Source organism: Siphateles boraxobius, unplaced genomic scaffold (assembly GCF_051911475.1).
Source record: "Siphateles boraxobius isolate OS27281-9 unplaced genomic scaffold, OSU_SipBor_1 55, whole genome shotgun sequence".
NCBI classification, from domain to species: Eukaryota; Metazoa; Chordata; class Actinopteri; order Cypriniformes; family Leuciscidae; genus Siphateles; species Siphateles boraxobius.
The window spans coordinates 7716025-7734294 of record NW_027509181.1 but is presented as its reverse complement, the minus strand read 5'-3'; the positions used below and the strand labels follow the sequence as shown (position 1 = coordinate 7734294).

General features: G+C 37.2%; 1 protein-coding gene across 8 annotated transcripts in view; it reads left to right on the top strand.

The window, feature by feature from the left end:
• sun1a (Sad1 and UNC84 domain containing 1a) overlaps window positions 1-17653 on the top strand; it is a 32051-nt gene extending 14398 nt beyond the window's left edge. For 6 of the 8 annotated variants that reach the window (XM_077206114.1, XM_077206116.1, XM_077206111.1 and 3 more), the window contains 16 exons: window positions 1171-1302; window positions 1738-1815; window positions 2742-2822; window positions 4989-5037; window positions 5553-5608; window positions 5710-5852; window positions 6925-7188; window positions 8413-8505; window positions 8709-8782; window positions 8860-9004; window positions 10011-10277; window positions 10380-10464; window positions 11776-11891; window positions 12015-12182; window positions 16411-16503; window positions 16935-17653. In XM_077206114.1, coding sequence (XP_077062229.1) covers window positions 1171-1302; window positions 1738-1815; window positions 2742-2822; window positions 4989-5037; window positions 5553-5608; window positions 5710-5852; window positions 6925-7188; window positions 8413-8505; window positions 8709-8782; window positions 8860-9004; window positions 10011-10277; window positions 10380-10464; window positions 11776-11891; window positions 12015-12182; window positions 16411-16503; window positions 16935-17051 — 1961 coding nt within the window. In that variant the 3' untranslated portion in view covers window positions 17052-17653. The remainder of the gene's footprint in view (window positions 1-1170; window positions 1303-1737; window positions 1816-2741; window positions 2823-4988; window positions 5038-5552; window positions 5609-5709; window positions 5853-6924; window positions 7189-8412; window positions 8506-8708; window positions 8783-8859; window positions 9005-10010; window positions 10278-10379; window positions 10465-11775; window positions 11892-12014; window positions 12183-16410; window positions 16504-16934) is intronic. The other 2 variants (XM_077206112.1, XM_077206117.1) reach the window with 2 other exon arrangements.
• Window positions 17654-18270: the final 617 nt, after the last annotated feature.

The window sequence follows — 18270 nt, the reverse complement described above, 5'->3', positions numbered from 1 at the left end:
GATCCAATCCGGTTTTCACCTGTTATCTATCAGAGCCCGTCTCTACCAAGCTGATGATAAAATGGAACATTAGCTAATTATATTATGTTTATTAAATTGCTTTCCTGAGGTAAATCTGACATATTTGTTCTCCAGCTATGTTATTGACCTCTGCACGCTGATTAAAAAAAAAAAAGATTGGTCGATATTATGTATGAGGAATACATTTTGGTAAGTTGTAGCCTACTGTATATTTCAACTGTGTTCGTGATTTTTTTTTTTTTACTATTAGCTAGTAGAGATGATCGGTTCACGTGCGCTAGGGATCTGTCGTGTAACATTTACAAGCGCCAAAACGGTATTTATTGTTTGAATTGCGTAATAAAATTGACAGAATCTGAGAACTGAGATTTGAACAAAACGAATATGAACATATTCACTGGTAAAGGTGAAGGGGAGAACATATTCACTGGTAAAGGTGAAGGGGAGTAGCTTGAAGATGTCATATTTAAAAATCACTTGACATCAACCAACGTTCCTCTGGAGTCAAAACGTCCTCTATTAGGAGTTGGCTCGGCTTCGGCTATGGCTCTAGGGTCGTTGTGAAGGTAGGGGCGGAGCATAGAGACTATGCCGTTCCTTTTTGTTACTCTAGAGTAGAGAAAAAATGAGAATCTTTTAATATTGAGAAATCTATTTTTTTACCCAGCTGTACCGGTCAAAAGTTTGGAAACTACTTTTTATTTTATTTATTTATTTATTTTTATTTATTTATTTTTTAATGTTTTAAAAGAAGTCTCTTATTCTCATCAAGCCTGCATTTAATTGATCAAAATACAGAAAAAAAATACTTTTTTCAGGATTCTTTGATTAAAAAGTTGTGTACCAATATACACTACCATTCAAAAGTTTTGGGTGAGTAATTCTTTTTTGAAAGAAATGAATACTTATATTCAGCAAAGATGTGCTAATTATTGTTTGAAAGGGGCACTTTTGATTAATTTTGAAGAAGGGCAGAATCTGATTGGTTGATAGTCATGTTGTTCCAGGATCAACAAGGATGTTGATTTAGGAACATGTTTTACTTGCTGAAATCCCATTCACAATCTCGGACCAGTCTCTCCAGACAGCTCCATCAGTTTGACCATCAAACCTTATGTGTTGGTTTAATATCAGTCAATGTTTCTCCAGGCCTGCTGTTATCAATGTTTCACTGGTTTGTGCGGGTGTGTAATGGAGTTGCTCGCTCCACGGCCACTGTGCTGAAGAAGACACTGCAGTCTGTTCAGCAGAAGAGAGCTACACATGGCTGTACTAACAGAGGTATTGATTTTTCAGACCCTCTGGTGACTGGGTTATGTCCACTTAACCTAACTACTGTGCACACTGTACAAATAACCAGAAACGTCATCTTAAAGAACTCACTCTTAAAGGTGTAACACATTTTGTTCTTGATATCACACCAATTAATTTCAATAGAATTATTACTTTAGGGAATTTAGGGGCCATTTTTTTCTGGGTTTTATAGAAGTGTTAGATCATTGGTTCTCAACTAGGCTCTTGATCGGTGACTGACCTGTTCTCTGCAGCAAACGATTACAGGAAAGCTTCTAAATCATGAACTGCTAGACCGAGGCTGGTTTGGGACTAGGAAAATACTTTGAAAATACCTTGTCTACCAGTTTAATAATCTGGTCCTCAAAGCAAGTGCAATTGAGGAGCTCTGATGTAAATGGCCCCTTTCTGGTATCCTTGCAGGCATCATGCAAAGTTTACCAGCTTTACATCGTCTTGAAATTGAAGCTGCGATAATGGATATAACCATGCGTGACCCAGGTTAGTAAGTGGTTTTTATCACCGTGTTGAAGCCACCTTAAAGGTAAAGTGTATCTTTGTCACTTGTGGCATTGAATAGAACTTAAAAAGTTTTCAAACATACCGAACACCACAGAGGCCATTTTGTTATTTTATGGCACAACAATGTTCCAGTGTTCACATTAGTAGCCTTAGTAAAAATTGCTGTACATCTGTTCTTAGGAAGTGTAACAAATAGAGCACTTTCCACGAATCGAGTTAACTCGTTAATCCAGAATTTGTCAAGATCTCTACAAAAAACAAGTGATTTGTGTACCCTTAGTGTAATAACATCATTGATATAACATATTTTTTATATGCCTAGAGCACAGTTTTTTTTTTAAATATAAATCACACATAATTGATGGTTGAGCCAGTGTAATGCTGGCAATCTAGTAGCATCTAACTTTTTGATCGTTACTTACAACCATGTGGGCTGTAACTCGTTTTTCCGCATCTTTTCAGAGTAAAAAAAAAAAAATCCCCTGAACACTTGCTTTAAATTGGTTTCTGCTTGAGGAATCCATGTGACAATCACTTTTAGGTTTTACCCATCAGCAATCCCATGGTGCCTTGGGCTATGCTGAGCAGCCGTTTCCTGATGAACCTTTCTCGCCCTCACTCATTTAACAGGCCGCTTTAGTCTCCACATCTCTTCCATGATGTTTGACCACCTACATCCACTATAACCTTAAACTTTTCTTCCCCTGCAGATGTTCTGCGAAGCATGATTACACTGTGCATAAACAAATGTGCCTCTCCACAATGAGCACTGCCTTGGTTACATGCAAATCTCTTTCTGCTCTAGTCTGTCTGTGCAGAGCTATGATTGGAGGGATGGAGAGAGACTGGTACAGAACTCTTGGTTTTATCTAATGTTTGTTTGTTCTCTTTCTGATCCGTCATAGGCAATGAGAAATACTACAGCAGTATGAGTGTTAAAGAGGTAGTGCTGCAAAAGGAGCAGCCAAAGTTCTGTGGCATACTGTGTAAGTACACATTCTTGACTTTCAGATATTTTTCCAATTACAGTTGCTACTACAGGAAAAAGTCATAAAGGTTTGCAATGGCATGAGGGTAAGTAAATATGACAATCATTAGATTTTTTTTGGGGGGGGGCTATTAATTGCTAATTGATTATGCTGCCTGTTTGGGCCTTTGGGCAAACTGCAAGGCAATATCACATTGAGTTCGACAAAGCGATAGAAATGTTGATTTACAATTCAAAATTAATCAAAAACCTAATTGTAATCAGTGCATCAAAATGCCTATGCTTTTCACTTGATTTAAATTTTTTTTTTACACAATCAGCCGCTTATGCGATTCTGTTTTCAATTGCAATTGGTGATTATTTTCCAGGGTAAGGGATCCAATATTTTCCAGGGTAAGGGATCCAATTTGCATGGCAGTGTATTTCTCAGTGTAGATATTAATATAGTTTAATCTGCCCTCGGAAAGCCACACTTACTGTGCATCCACATTGGTAACTGGAAAAACTGATTGTTTAAATGCTACTTTAGAAGGTAGATGCCTAGACAGGCTCACTAGGTTGTGTAGCAGAGCCAGTTGTATAACCTCATGTATAATGGCAGAGTGATGCATAAATGAATGTAGATATCACAGGCTCAGTGTTTGCACACTAAACACTGTTACAGCCTCTTTTTATGAAGACGGCAGCAAAACAATTGTAGAAGTAGAACGTTAGTCTACAGTTTATTCATTTTCAACCATACACTGATCCTAACAGGTGATGACTGCAAAAGGAAGCAGAATTTTGCAACGGACACTCAGTCTTCTCAGGAACAGAAGCCTGTAGGGACATTATGGTGGCTCATAGTTATTACAGGTTATATGCTCATCACTTTTTACCCTCAATCTTGGTCCTTCCTGAGAGCTTCTGGTTTGTAAACGGTGGGCAAGCCAGTTAATGCTGCTGTGAACTCCTTCCCCGCATCAATGTCTTTCAGGTTGTGGTCAGGGCAGTTGTGGGTTTGTCCTGGTGAAGAGCTTTCAGACGTCCTTGCATGGCTACTTTTGCTTTCTCTTTTTTTTTTAAACTTTCTGTGGCTCTAATGTTCTTATTCCATTTGAGACTCACCTGCATGTCCACTCGGTGTAGTTCTAAAATTCCTTTTTAGTTTTGCTCTCAGGACCATATTAATTTATTTGAGGGTTGTGTATGTGTGCTGTTACCCCCTTCAACCCCTTTGCTGTTTTTAGGTGGAGTGTCTTTTCTTGATGTGCACCTCATGTAATTTTTTTTCACCTTATTCAATACTTCACCAAAGATTTATGTGCAATAGAGTTTTCATTTACAGATACAATGGGAGATGATATAAAAATTTTATATTTAAAACATGCGATACAATTAAGATATATTCAACATGCTGTTGAAGTCGATATAAGCAAATTAGTGATAGAGCTAGTGATTTTTTTTTTTAAACAGACTAACTAAATGGATTTTCTTCAATTGAAGCACAAGATCTCTTTGCCGTTTTCTCACATTTATAATTTTTTTTAACGTGTGTTAGTCACATGGCAATTTTTCATCCTGTCTGTCCTTAAATGTAAACTGGCCCTTTTTTGCTGTTGTACCTTTAAGACATTTATGTAAACATCCTCTTTGCATGTGAAATTCTGCACTTGCAGTGAGTTTGGTTTCATCATTTTGAACGGCCCCATCCCTTAATTTCAGCCTTTGTTTCAGAGCATGATATTTTGATTTTTTAATGAATGGATAGGGGTGGATGTTTTGAAGTTTTACAGTATTTTCATAGTACAATGAACGTGTCATAAAATCAAGGAAAATTTTATTCCTCTGCCTTAAAGTCAATGTCACAGTCTGAGGAAAAGGTGACAGACCTTATATCTTACATTATTTAGAAAAATGCAAAATGGCAAGTGTTTTCAATAGTCTCAAATATCTGGACCTTACTGTACAGTATATTTCATGTACTCTACTTTTAGGAGGCCTGTCTTTTTACTGGATGAATACTATTAAGTGCAAAATATGTGCAGTTTGTCAGCTTTTTCCAATCTCTTGAGCGATGGGCATGACTTCCCGCTGTGCACCCTAACCCCAATCTGTGCTCTTCATTAGTGTACACACTTCACAGTCAGTCTTTACTCATGTTTTACTCTGTTTCTGTTTCCAGGGAGGACAATCTCAGGAAGCTTCTTGTGGCTTGTCAATTTCTTTGCAAAGTAAGATTAGTTTGTTTTTCCCAAAAATATTTTTCTATAACTGTCAGTGGCTATGTTTCTATCCAAAGTTGCGAATTTAACTGATGCAGAACTAGAAATCACAAAAAATATTTGCCATGTACAAGAGAACAAAACCACTTCCTGGGAAATTGGCGCAAAATATCTGTAGTAAAATTGGAAGTTGTAATTGAGCATATACGGGGTTTTATTTAAAATGCTTTTTTTAATATTTTTATTTAGGTGCATCTTGCCATTTTAATCAACTTTTCTTTTTTTTCTTCTTTTTTTAAAGTAAAATCCCAAAATGCGCATGAAAATAGGTGGATGGGTGCATACTGTAGCTAGTGTCTAATGCATGTCCAGTCATTGTGGTTATATAATGGTTACTCATCATTTGATTTATTGGTAATGTAAACAAGCTTATTGTCAATTTAATAAATTCAAATTTTGAGCAGTGGCCAAAACACTGCCAATGTGACTAAGAAAATGTAAACTGTCACCATCTTCTCTTCCAGGTCTCTCCCTATGCTTTCAAAAGTCCTATTTCTTGTACCTTGCATTCTGTTCTTCGGTGAGCATAACATACTATTTGTGACTGGCTATTGGTCTAAATGGAAATAAAATCCTGCGTCCTCATATTTCCACGTGTTTCTTCTGTGCTGTTCCTGATAGCTCTGTGCTACTGGGGGCCGTCTGGACTGGTGGCCATGCTGCCTGCTGCTAATGTGATGGAGTGGATGGACTCATCCCATCTCACCCCTCCGATCATGGGCGACTCAGAGAAGGGACAAACTCCCACTGACATGGACTCTCAGGTAGTATTTAGCTTTCAAGGTATTACTTGTGTATTGTAGCTAGTTAAATAGACTTTAAAAAATACCAAAATATTATTACTACACCCATGCTTCATTTAGTATACGCAGACCCATAAATATGCAAATTGGTCCCTGCCGTCACTTAATCACACAAGCTTTAACTACCTGATCCACTCACTCTACTTTACTGTTGTAAACGCTGCACAATGGCAAGTGGAAATACTGGTTTAATTCAGAAACTGTTTAGAAGAAAGAGAGAGTTTATTAATCAGGTTTTTCCAAAATTTCGACGTATCAGAATTTTAACTCGTTTTATGCATCACACTCATTATACAAACCGTGTTCCCATTCTCCATCTCATAGTCAGCCAGCTGCCTTCTAAAAATTAGTATCCTTTGCATTGAACAATTTGGGTCGTCAGTGGAGAAAGACCTAGTTCATTATAACATTGTAATATACATAATTCACCCACTATATTGCTAAATCTACCTGATTTTTCATATCAACAGAAAAATGTACCGGGATAATCTTGCTTCTTGAGACTCCCTGCTTCGCTGCATAGTAATGATATGCTAAAGCCCGCCCGCATGGTGATGTGATTGGTTACAACATGTTTGTGAAGTAGAGAATGGTTACAACATGTTTGTGAAGTAGAGAACGGTCAATTTCAAACCATCTTTGGAAAACTGCCGTTTTAAGGAGAAAATACTCCGCAACGGTGTTGACTGATGAATTTGCACATGGTTTGTCTTAAAAGCGCATTTAAAAAACACCACATAGGTATATAATCAACATTAAAAACATGATTTCCACCATAGGGGCTCTAACATTTAATGACAGGTTAAAAAAATAAATATCAAAAGTCTTGCCTCAGGTAGGGGGCCATCTCATCCCATTAGTAGGGCAATATGACCAGTTTTAATAATTTTGTTAAGTAAATGAGCAAATGTTTTTATTTTTAATTTAATGTTCCGGTTGATGCTAAACGTAGATCTTAATGTTACCATGTAAAAGTATAAGCACATTGTTCTTAAGGTTGGCATCTTACCCTACCATGTCTCACTCCTCCCAGAGGCCCTCTGTGCTGTCAGTAGAGGCAGAGAGGCTGATGCATGTGGAGGAGAGCTTGACTCAGCTGTGGGATCGTGTGGCAGGGGGTTTGCTCAGGCAGGAAGAGCAGCACACTGAAGTGCTCAGTCTCTATAACACGCTGCGGTCAGAGCTTCACAGACACACGGACAGAGAGAGCCTGGGCCAGTGGATAGGAGACCTGCTGGAGGAGAGATTCAGCCGGCTGAAGGGAGAAGTGCAGAAAGAGGCCAAGAACACGCAACAGGTGACATCATGCTTAATCCCATAAAGCCTATTGCGTCATATTTATGCACATTTCTAAGATCTCTGAATTATCAGCATGATCGAAACATGTTAAAACCTTTCATCTGATTTAATAGTTCATAGGTTTTTAGCAAGCAAAAGGCCTTTTTATTATAATTGTAAAAAATGTCCTCCAGGTCGTGGTACACTTGTCTTTTTGTGGTGAAATCTTTTGAGATATTTATTAAGTAGACGTAAGAATAACTTATTTTGTTAGATATATTTCAAGATGAGCGCTTAGTGGAGTGAAGCAACTTGGTTTATAGCTTTATTAATACATAATTTTTAGAAAAATCATGTTCAAATGTGAGAATCATAAGCCTGATGTATCATATTTGATAATGATCTCTCAATTATCAATCATAAGCCTGATGTATCATAGATTTGAAAATGATCTCTCAATTATCATTGCATTTCATTGCATCGGTTGTTTGTATCAAGGGGAACAATGAGTTTTGATCACAAAACTAAGCATTTAAATATAAGACATAGTATTGGGAGATATAGTGACAACTGATATTTTAATGCACGTAGTCTGCTATACTATTAGTCACAGAAGCCATTAGAATACACTTTTGTTCACAAAGTTTGAACATTCTATGACAAAGATCGTTTCAGTAACTCAACTTGTATTTTTAATGTTAAAACGCTGTAATATTTATGATTATTTGATTATGCACTTATCCACTTCGTTGCGAGTACAGTGTGTTTGCATAGAGCCTGCCCACACACTCTTCTGATTGGCTTTTTTTTTGCATCTCAGTTGCAGAGAAATTACTTGTCGCTGCTATCTTATCTCATTGGATCTGGTTAGGGACATGGTGTAAGAGACTTACTTCTAGAATGTTTATTTTTTTTATCTGACCCCAAACTTGTGAACTGTAGTGTATATTACCTGGATATTTCTCAATTTTTATGAAGTTCACATTAAAAGAGTAATTTGGGTGAGCTAAACTTCCTCCCAGCTGTGTAGAGCACCAAGACGACTAGAGATTAACATCCCGACATAACATTAACATAATATTGTTCTTAGTTTAACAGCATTCTTGACATGTTTTTTTTTTTTAGTTATGTTATGTAATACCTTTTTTTCCTTGTGATAAATTCATTTAAAGAATGCTGAAGTCCTTGTTTAGCAAATTAATTAGTTCCTGATTTTAGCTCTTTTTTTTGCTTCTGTCTGCAGCGTCAGGAAAAGCATGCAGAAGAGCAACAGTCAGAGAATACTCGACTCGCCAAAGCTGAGGCTCTGCTCCAGACATTGGCACGCAAAACTGAGGTGTGACATTCAAATTGTACCAGGAACACACTCGGTGGTTTATATGGGGGAAGGCTCTAAACCACTGGCTCAAAGTTACTCTGAACTTTCACTTCACAGTACCCATGCTTTTCGAGTGTGATATAATGACCTCTGTTTCAATAAGCAACATTCAACAGATTCAGCGGAACTGGTGATTCAATTTACCGTAATGTTCAATTTAGGAGCTGCAGAGAAAACAAGAGCCCGCATTGCAAAATATTCCTGATGCTGAGGCGCCCACCCCTGATCCTCACAGGTTATTGATTGAAGTAATATTCCAGGTACTTCATGTAAATGGATGTAGTAATGTAAAGCATGTCTGTTTCTCTTCAGCGAGGAGGATGAAAGCGGCTCCAGTGAGGTTTTGCTGGCAGAGGTGAGGAGGCTAGAGGAGGCTTTGGAGCGCATCAGAGATGATGTGCAGGGGCTGGTGGGATGCAGAGACAAATGTGAGCAGCTGGCCTCCTTTTCAAGCTCAGTAAGTGCTCTGTGCCATCCGTTACCATCTATAGTGTTTGCAGTGCCTCGTTCTTATACCTGACATCAACACTCTTATTGTTTAGCCCTTATAATGTAAGATGTTTAACCTTTCTAAAAAAACACCTAGTTTTTAGTATGCAAACCAAACTTTGAAAATGTGTTGCAACCGTTAGAATACACGTATATGTAGAATACCTTTTTTTTTTTTTTAAGGTATAACCAGTTTTGTCATGGATATCAACTGTTTTTGTGAATAAATGAATGGCCAAAACACATCTCTTTTCTGATTTTTAGTTGTTTTTTTTTTAAAGGTGTTTTGTTAACACCCCCTTCAGATAAGAGACAGAAAATGTCAGAGAGTGGTGGGTCCCCAAGACCAAGATTGAAAACACTGCCTTCAGGACACAATTTTGTTGATGCATATGAATATGCATGCACAAACACATTTTTACAGACAACAATAGCACTACAAATTTAGGTGACATTTCATAAATCTGTACTTTTGCTCTACACCCCTTTAGGCTATAGTTCATATGATACAGATACCAAAGTGTCTAAATTTGAATAAGAAAAGTAGGTCTAGAAAGGAGAAATTCACTTATTAATGACTTATGAAAAAGAAGCTGCAATTGTTCAAGTAGAATGTAACCCTAAACAAAATATTTTAGAGTAATATTTGTTTTGTTCGAAAAATATGTAGGTTTAATAAATTTGGACCGTTTTTTTGCAGTCACTAGTTAAATTCCATTGATTGAATTAATCTGGGGTTAATACTGGTAATTCTCCTATTATATGGTCTTATAAATTTCATATAATGATATATTCAAATAAAATGTATTGCATCACATTCGCTTTGCGGTAGTTAAAAGTATTATTTGAAGTTTCAAAGTTTTTTTGTTTTTTTTTGACAACTAAAAATGAGATGACAGCTAAACGAATCTAATATACCAAAAGGCAAATCAGTCTTAAGTGGTGTCCTAACTCCTGGATCTGTTCTCTTCCAGGTGTCCGAGCAGGTGGAAAGGGAAATCAAGTCTCTGTTTTACGGCAGTGACCAAACAGCAGAGCTGGAGCTTCCTGAATCTCTCCTGCAGTGGCTCTCTGATCACTTTGTGAGCACCACTGAACTGCAGGCTTCACTCAGCGTGCTGGAGAGCAGCATTCTGGGTAACCTGTCCCTTCAGGTAGAGGAGGGCAAGTCAAGGCCTTCTAAAGAGACAATCACTCAGACTGTACTACAAGCCACAGGGGAGGCAGGCCTCTCTGAGGAAGTAAGCTTTAGAGACCTTGTCTTTGAGAATGCTAATTAATAAGTGACCCATTATAGTCAGATATGTGATGCTGCTTTTGTGTTTTGAATTCTTTCTCCCCAGCATGTACAGTTGATTGTCAACAATGCAATGAAGCTCTACTTTGAAGACCGCACTGGTCTGGTGGACTATGCATTGGAATCTGGAGGTATAGTAATGTTAACTATGGATGGATATTGAATTGTTGTTGTAGGACTGTACAACATAGAATAAGAGATTGGGTAACATACCTATTATGTAATCGCCACTGGCCAACAGTAGTACAAAGGTGTTTAATAGCCGAAGCAAACTTTTCTAGAAAGTTTGCTTTGGCAAGCTGTTTTGAACTCCCAAATCTAACTCCAAATGAAGTTCGTTTTGCCCTGATTTTGTTCAAAATGTCACATCAGTTCGATCTTCAAGTCCTTCAGACTGACGGCTCCATTGCAGCTTTCATTGGCCAAGGACAACCCAAGAGGACATGAACAAGTATTGGTTGCTTCAATCGCAGTTCGTTTTCTTCAGCGTCATGTTTAGTGCCTTGAAAATGTAAAGTCGATGTCCCCACAATAACCGATTAGTGTGAAATTCATTCAAGAACGTTGTGCAACTTTACTGCAACAATGGTGCATATTTTTTTTAAAATCCAGTGTTTAGTTCAATGATTGTCAATCTTTTTTTTTTTTTCTCGCTCCCCCTTTAAACCTTTTTTAAAAAATCTGGTGCCCACCCTTAAACAAATCTCACCCCAACCACCCACTCCTCTGACTACCAAATCATTTCACAAAAAATTATAAAAACAAAGTTTTTTTTTAATTGAAAAACGTGCAGTACAAAGTGAAACTATTGCAGGTGTTTTTCAGTGTCATTGAATCATATAACCGTAAGAAAGAATGCTAGATCAGAACTTAACTTTTAATTTAAATAAACAAAAACATTTAAATGTATATAAAAGCGCCAATATATAACAGCTTTTCTTCTCACCGGAACACACACACAGCAGCAGAGTGGCGCGTTCACAATAGCAGCTTGTTATTCGGTCTGCTGAAGAGTGCTTTTCTATGGCGAGCAACTTCTACGTTGGGCTTGTTCCAAAGGTGACAAATCAATGGTCTGAAGAACGATTCAGTGTGATTGCCATTCGATGCCACTTTATAAATGCAGAGCGCTAACCACTATTCATGCTGTTGCAATGGCTGTTTTTATTTTTTCTGCCCATCCCCCCCCGTCCCCACTATTTTTCTTATTCCATGAGGAGGTTTGGTGTCACAACGACTTTGTTTCCAGACGGACACGTGATGCACGTCTCCTTGAAATCCTGTATAATTCAACCAATCACATGACGACTTTGAATCTCGTGTTTACTTTCCCATTTTGTGTGCCTTAGCCTCAGACGTCATGCCCACAGATTGATGGCCGAACGTCTAACGCATGATACTAGCCTAAATATGACAAGATCTGCATTTCTTTGTGTCTGTAGGAGGCAGCATCATAAGCACTCGTTGCTCAGAGTCCTTCAACACCAAAACAGCACTGATGAGTCTGTTTGGCCTCCCGCTGTGGTACTTCTCTCAGTCACCACGTGTAGTCATACAGGTCTGAAACCTTTGAGAATTCTGATTTCATGTGTATTCATTTGTAAACTAAAGCTTTGATTTCCAATGGTCACTTTATCTTCTGTCTTTGTCACTGTTTCTCTTCGTACGTTTGTCCCTACAGCCAGACGTGCATCCTGGGAACTGCTGGGCATTTAAAGGTTCATATGGTTTTCTGGTGATCGGTTTGTCCATGAAGATTGTGCCTACAGCCTTTTCTCTGGATCATATGCCCAAATCCCTGTCGCCCACCGGCAACATTAGCAGTGCCCCACGAGACTTCAATGTATATGTAAGTACACATGAAATTCAAATAATATCAGGGTTTCTACATCTCTCCAATGAATATGTTAAATGAATAAGACTTGTTTTAATATATTTAAGCAATTTTTTGCAAATAACATATTGTAGAGTAAAACTAGAACAATATACACTACCAGTCATTTGTTTGAAATAATCGATTTTTGTTTTTGAAAGTATCTTTTGTTCAGCAAGGCTGCATTTATTTCATTGAATTGACCAGAAGTGTATATGCATTAAGGCTGTCACTTTACGTTCGAAAATCGATTGCACAATCCATCGGACCAACCAACACAAGTTTCGAAAACGAAAATAGGGAATTGATTTTAACCGAATATGTACACTATGAATTTTAAAAAAATTAAACAAATAAAAAAAATACATGTAACGACTCCAAACAAGCAGAAAAAGAAAATAAAGAATTCTGAAAGTGCAGTAGGTGTTGAGAAAGCTAAAAAGAAAATTCCCAACAATTTTACGCACCTATAGTTTCAAGCGGCTGCTGCTTGTGTTTTGCCGAAAATGGAGGACAACGGTGATCAACCTGTGCGACATGAGTGAGGAGTGATGACCCCTAATAACTTGAGTAGGGTTCGTACGGATGCTTGAAATCCTTGAATTTTGATGCGTTTTCAAGGTTTGAAAAGTGCTCACATTTTGGATAAAATGCTTGAAAATGCTAAAAAAAAATTACTATTAAATGGAGAAATTAAATGTTGCCCTTCAGATACAGTCAGATAGGTATTTGTTGTGAAAGAAATAAACTATTCAGAGCAATTTGTGCTACGCTGGCCAGAGCAAAAGTAGGTGGAGTTTTAATTTTGATTTCCACACTTGTTTGGATGCCCTCTTTTATTGGCCGCGCAGGTAATCGTCACAGAGCGCAGCAGCAATAGTTGAACTTTTTAATTTTGACTGCGGCGTGCGTTCGAGCTCGCCAATGCTGCGCTCCGCTTTGGTCGACTTTGTTCGCAACAAAACGTCCTCGCGCAGCACAAGCCATTGAAATAAATGGGTTTCAGCGCATTCCGCATACTGTCTGAAAGGGCCATTAGTGACTGAAAGTACTTGGTGTGATAATGTAATGTTAGCATTTCATTTACGGTGGTGTAAGGTGCTGGAAAAAGCGTTAAAATTGACCTTGAAAGTGCTTGAAAAGTGCTTGAATTTGACCTTGGAAAAAGTGTACAAACCCTGCTTGAGGAGTTCGATATGGAAGCACTTCGGCTTTTGGACGGTTACGTTCAATAAAAAAACCCCACATGGCCTGTTCTCAATTAAGTCCATTTAAAGTTTCATTTTTGAATGGTTGCCTATAATGGATTGAATCAACATTATATTTTATAATAGCCTAACTCATAAATGCAGCCCTGTTGTAGACTGCGACAGATGTTTCTAGTCCACTGTCTGATTTGGAGAATGTAGCGGTCTTGTGTGTTTATCCTAAACGAACTTCACGTTCAATGTAGGCTAGTCCTTCAGTGTATTTTAAGTTTTATTTTTAACTTCTTTTCATTGGCTACAATCGCCTATGCAGGTGAAACTTGTTTGACATTTCTAATCTTAAACACACAGCCAGGTTGAAGCCTGCTGTAATGTTTTTCATTGATGTTATGCCAGTCCACTCTGCTTATTGTTTTTCGAGAATGTTGCACTCCTCTTTGTCAAACTTCACGCCAATAAATCATCAGAAATATTGCTGACTTGTGTGTATCAAGTGCCAAATTTTAGGTCAAATTACATGACCTAAAATGTGTAATGTAATAGATTACGTTACTAACTACTATTGTTGTAGTGTAATCTGACTACTTTTTGATTACTTTTGACCTGACTTGTCTTGTTTATAACATTGATTTGAATATAATATAATGTATTTTTTCACTAACTAAAAAAAATAATATTTTATGCTGCCCTCTCAATTTACCATGAATTTATAGTTGCCTAGCCTGACTAGTGGCTGATCTGTGTGCAATTCCACAAAACTTGAGAAAGGAAAATTGAAACAATAAAAAAAATTAGGAAATTAATGATTTCTGAATAATTTGTTGCCATTTTAGAATTAAAGGTACAATATGTAGGATTTTTGCAGTAAAATATCCAAAAACCACTAGGCCAATGTTATATATTTTGTTTAGTTGATTACTTACAATATCTCAAATGTTTCAAACAATTTGTAAATCGTGAGAAAATTGCGATTTTAACCAAGGAAGCGGGACGTGTGAGCAGGAGTGAGGAGTCGCCAGTCAGTGGCGTCATATCCGCGTTAGCCTTGGTTTCCGCCAGGTTTGCGCTCGTACTGCCATAGTAACCATGGCGACAGACGTTGACAACTGGGTTATGCCTAGCAGGACGCTCACGCTGTGAGCTGTTTTATTCAAACATTATGGACCATGGCAAGCAGACTTTGAGACAAAAAGAGGGCTAAAACGAAGATCAGCATCTTTCGAGATGCTGAGAGCTCCACGTCCGCGACTAACTTCGACTTGACAGAGAGGCGATGTGTTGCATGTACTTTATTAGACAAGTGAGCAAATGTACATTAAACTATCAATGTTATTTAGTTCAACATGATGAAATGTTAGAATATGATCTGTATGTTATTCTAATGTTGATCTAGCTTAAGGCGAGACACGGCAGGCAAAAACATTGTTTTTTTTTCACTGGTCAATTTTTAGATTTTGGGATATTTGTCTTCAATAACATGTCTTCTTTCAGACTTGTGGTGAAAAAAGTCCGAAATATACATTTAGGTCTTTATTTTACTACACTTTGTCGGTTCGCGTCTGTAGATTTCTCATAAATTCATCAAAAGTTGTCGTTATAAATCATCCCTCTGCTCCGCGATCGCGATCTGCACCCTGTCATCACACACATTAGAAAGCTCTCTCTCTCTACTACAATACTGCCGGATCCAAATATGGTCATTTCCTTTTTATCAGGAACCAATCGTGAAAGTAAAAGGGGGGATTTTACTCTAAATGCGCAATCTCATTGGCTGATGCTAAATCTTTAAAGCCCGTTTTCTCAAAATTACTTTTCTCTCATACTCCAAGTCCGAAATCTCCACTTCAGTAGCACCTATATACACTAAACTTTCCAGTCTTGTACCTAGTTATATTATGAAGACATTTACAGAGGGATTTGTAAATGTATTATTCCTAGCCTGATTTATATAACATTTTATTCCAAAAAACATGGCGAAAATCATTTTTTTAAGGCTATTGGCAGTATATTCTGATTTACAGGATAACAAAAGTAGATATTCATAAATCCCTCTGTGTTCACATATTAGATGGGGAAAAAAATTACAATGAATTTTTTTTTTAACCTGGCTTTATCCAATACTCAGATTTCGTTTTTTAAAATATATGCAAATTAGCGTATATTTAATTAGATTATGCCTCATTTGCATATTTAAACATTAAATTACAGAAAACTTGTAATACATTTTTTTCTCATCTCAATGTAGGTAATCAACTGGCAAAGTTTCATGGTGATATCTGCTAGTTAAAAAAGTTACCCTATTCACCTGTAGTGTCTCGCCTTAACGTACTTGGTGTCATACAGCCAACAAACAACCTAACAAACAACATTCAACACACTCAAATGCCGTTTAGTGTGATAGTGTAACTGTTAGAGCAAGTGAAACTGTAACTGTTAGAGCAAGTGAAACAGCGCTGCATTACCTCAAGTTTAATTTGTCTAATAAACTGACATGTGTGAGTATTAATTCAGCACTTGCGTGTAGTTCGGTTGAATGAAATGTCCTTATTCTTTTGTATCCGTGGGACTCGCGTTGTGTGTGGCGCTGGTATACGTCTAGCAATCGCGCCTTTCTTCACACCACAGTCATGTTAAAAACATCAGTGTATTCACTCATCCATAAAAGATCCATCAGCTTGACGACAAGATCCATAATGCAGCTTAATGTGGAATATACATCATCAATATACGCCTTTGTTATTGTAAGAGGTTAGCGACCCCTGGTGGCGAAAAATCCTGCACATTGTACCTTTAAGTAATAATGAATTTCAATAAAGTAACTATTCTTACATAATTACAAGTATTTAAATTTTGGAATCTGATAATGTAATCCAGGTTACATATAATCAGTTACTACCCAGCACTGACTAACTACTTTCAACATATTAGACCAACGATGACTTATCTTGGGGTCAAAGTAAAAAAAAAAGAAAAAAAAAGTCTCTGTTCTGTTTAAGGGTCTTGATGATGAGCAGCAGGAAGAAGGGCAGTTGCTCGGACAGTTTGTCTATGAAGAAGATGGAGATTCTCTTCAGACCTTCTTGGTCTCTGTAAGTATTGTGATTTTGTTATTTTAGTCATTTAATCAGCCTGTTGCTATATAAATATTAAATCGAGGCGTAACTGATTGGCTGAAGGACTGTCACGGAGAAGGATGCTTTAAAGGAATAGTTTACCCAGAAATGAAAATTATCCCACAATTTATTCTAAGCCATTCTATGTGTATGACTTTATTCTTTCATCCAAACGCAATCAGTTAACTCAGGGGGGTGAACTCCTCTAAGTCACCATGAAATCAGAATTCTATTTTTTTTATAAAGGATTTATCCATGCACTTTTTTTTTTAAAATATTTTTATTCACACGCCCTCGTATTCTTTAATCTTAGCCACCTCTGGTGTTGAGACAGTGTTTATTTGTCATCTTTATTGGATTTTGATGACTCGTCCCTAAACTTGTAATTCTGTATCTCTGTCTTCAAGGAGGAGGTGACGAGAGCTTTCCAGATCATTGAGATGAGAGTGCTGTCTAACTGGGGTCATCCTGAATACACTTGTGTGTACCGTTTCCGGGTGCATGGGAAGCTTGTTGATGAATGACTTGCAAGCACTTGGGACGTTACGAACTCCTGACAATTTGTCACTCATGCACTGGAAAAAAGATGAATAGTCACTCTTAAGAAACAAATAATGTGCCATAGAGCTACACAGTTAATACGATTGCATGCTGGTACATGTACTGTTAGGCCTCAAGGTCAGACTCAGCACTTGCACTCGTCTCATTCTGATGCATCACACGGTTTCCAATTTTGTCAGTCATCAGGGTTATGCTTTTTTCATTATTATTATTATTATTATTATTATTATTATTATTATTATTATTATATCTGTTAGAATTCACCAGCAAAAAATGCATGACAAAATTCTACAGACAAACCAGTGAAGAATGTATTTTAGACTAAATGTAAATTCTGTTAAGTTCTTCAATTTTGTGTTTTTTTGTTTTCATTTGTTTTTTGCTAGCTGATATGTGCCCTATTTAAGAATGGCTAGAGAAACATAACTATTTATTTTTTTGTATTTAAGTTGATAAGGTGAGTTTTGATTTTCATGATCTTTATGCAAAGGATTTTGTAATTGCCATGTGATCTTTATAGTTTGGCTTTTCAAATAAAATTCTATTTTTTATTATTTTAAAAAAAGGATTAGGTGCATTTATTATTGTGGATAAGGTGGAACAGTAATTTTTGACAGGAAAAATTAGAGAACAGCCTACTTATAAAGTCTTTCTGCTTTGTGGCAAACTTCACTGCCGTCTGATCCAGGGGTACCCAAAGTAGGGGTCGCGACCCCCGGGGGGTCGTGAGACAGCGAGGGAGGGTCGCGAGATGATTTCCAGAAGTAAATTGACATAATTACTACAAAAATTTTGCTACCTAAAAGTTAAAGATTTTTAATAAAACTCCAGAGATGGTGGATGTGTGGAATTTCATGATTTATGAGTGACGTTAGTCTAGTAGAATTTTCAAAAAAATATTTTGCTACCTAAAGGTTAAAGGTTTTTTGTCACGCATGCATCATGTCTATTTCCCTCATATTAAAAAACGCATGTGGACTGATATTTTTCCAATGTCCGGACTCCTTTATTAACGGAGTAGGCCTATATAAACAGACATTTCAATATATTTGTATGAAATGCATTTTCTGAGAATTTATATTTCAAGTTTTTACTGCAAAAGTCAAAATGCGCCCTCTTTGGTCCATCAGTGCTTGAGTCACCATATATCGGAAAACATTTGGAATGGGTCAGACATAATTC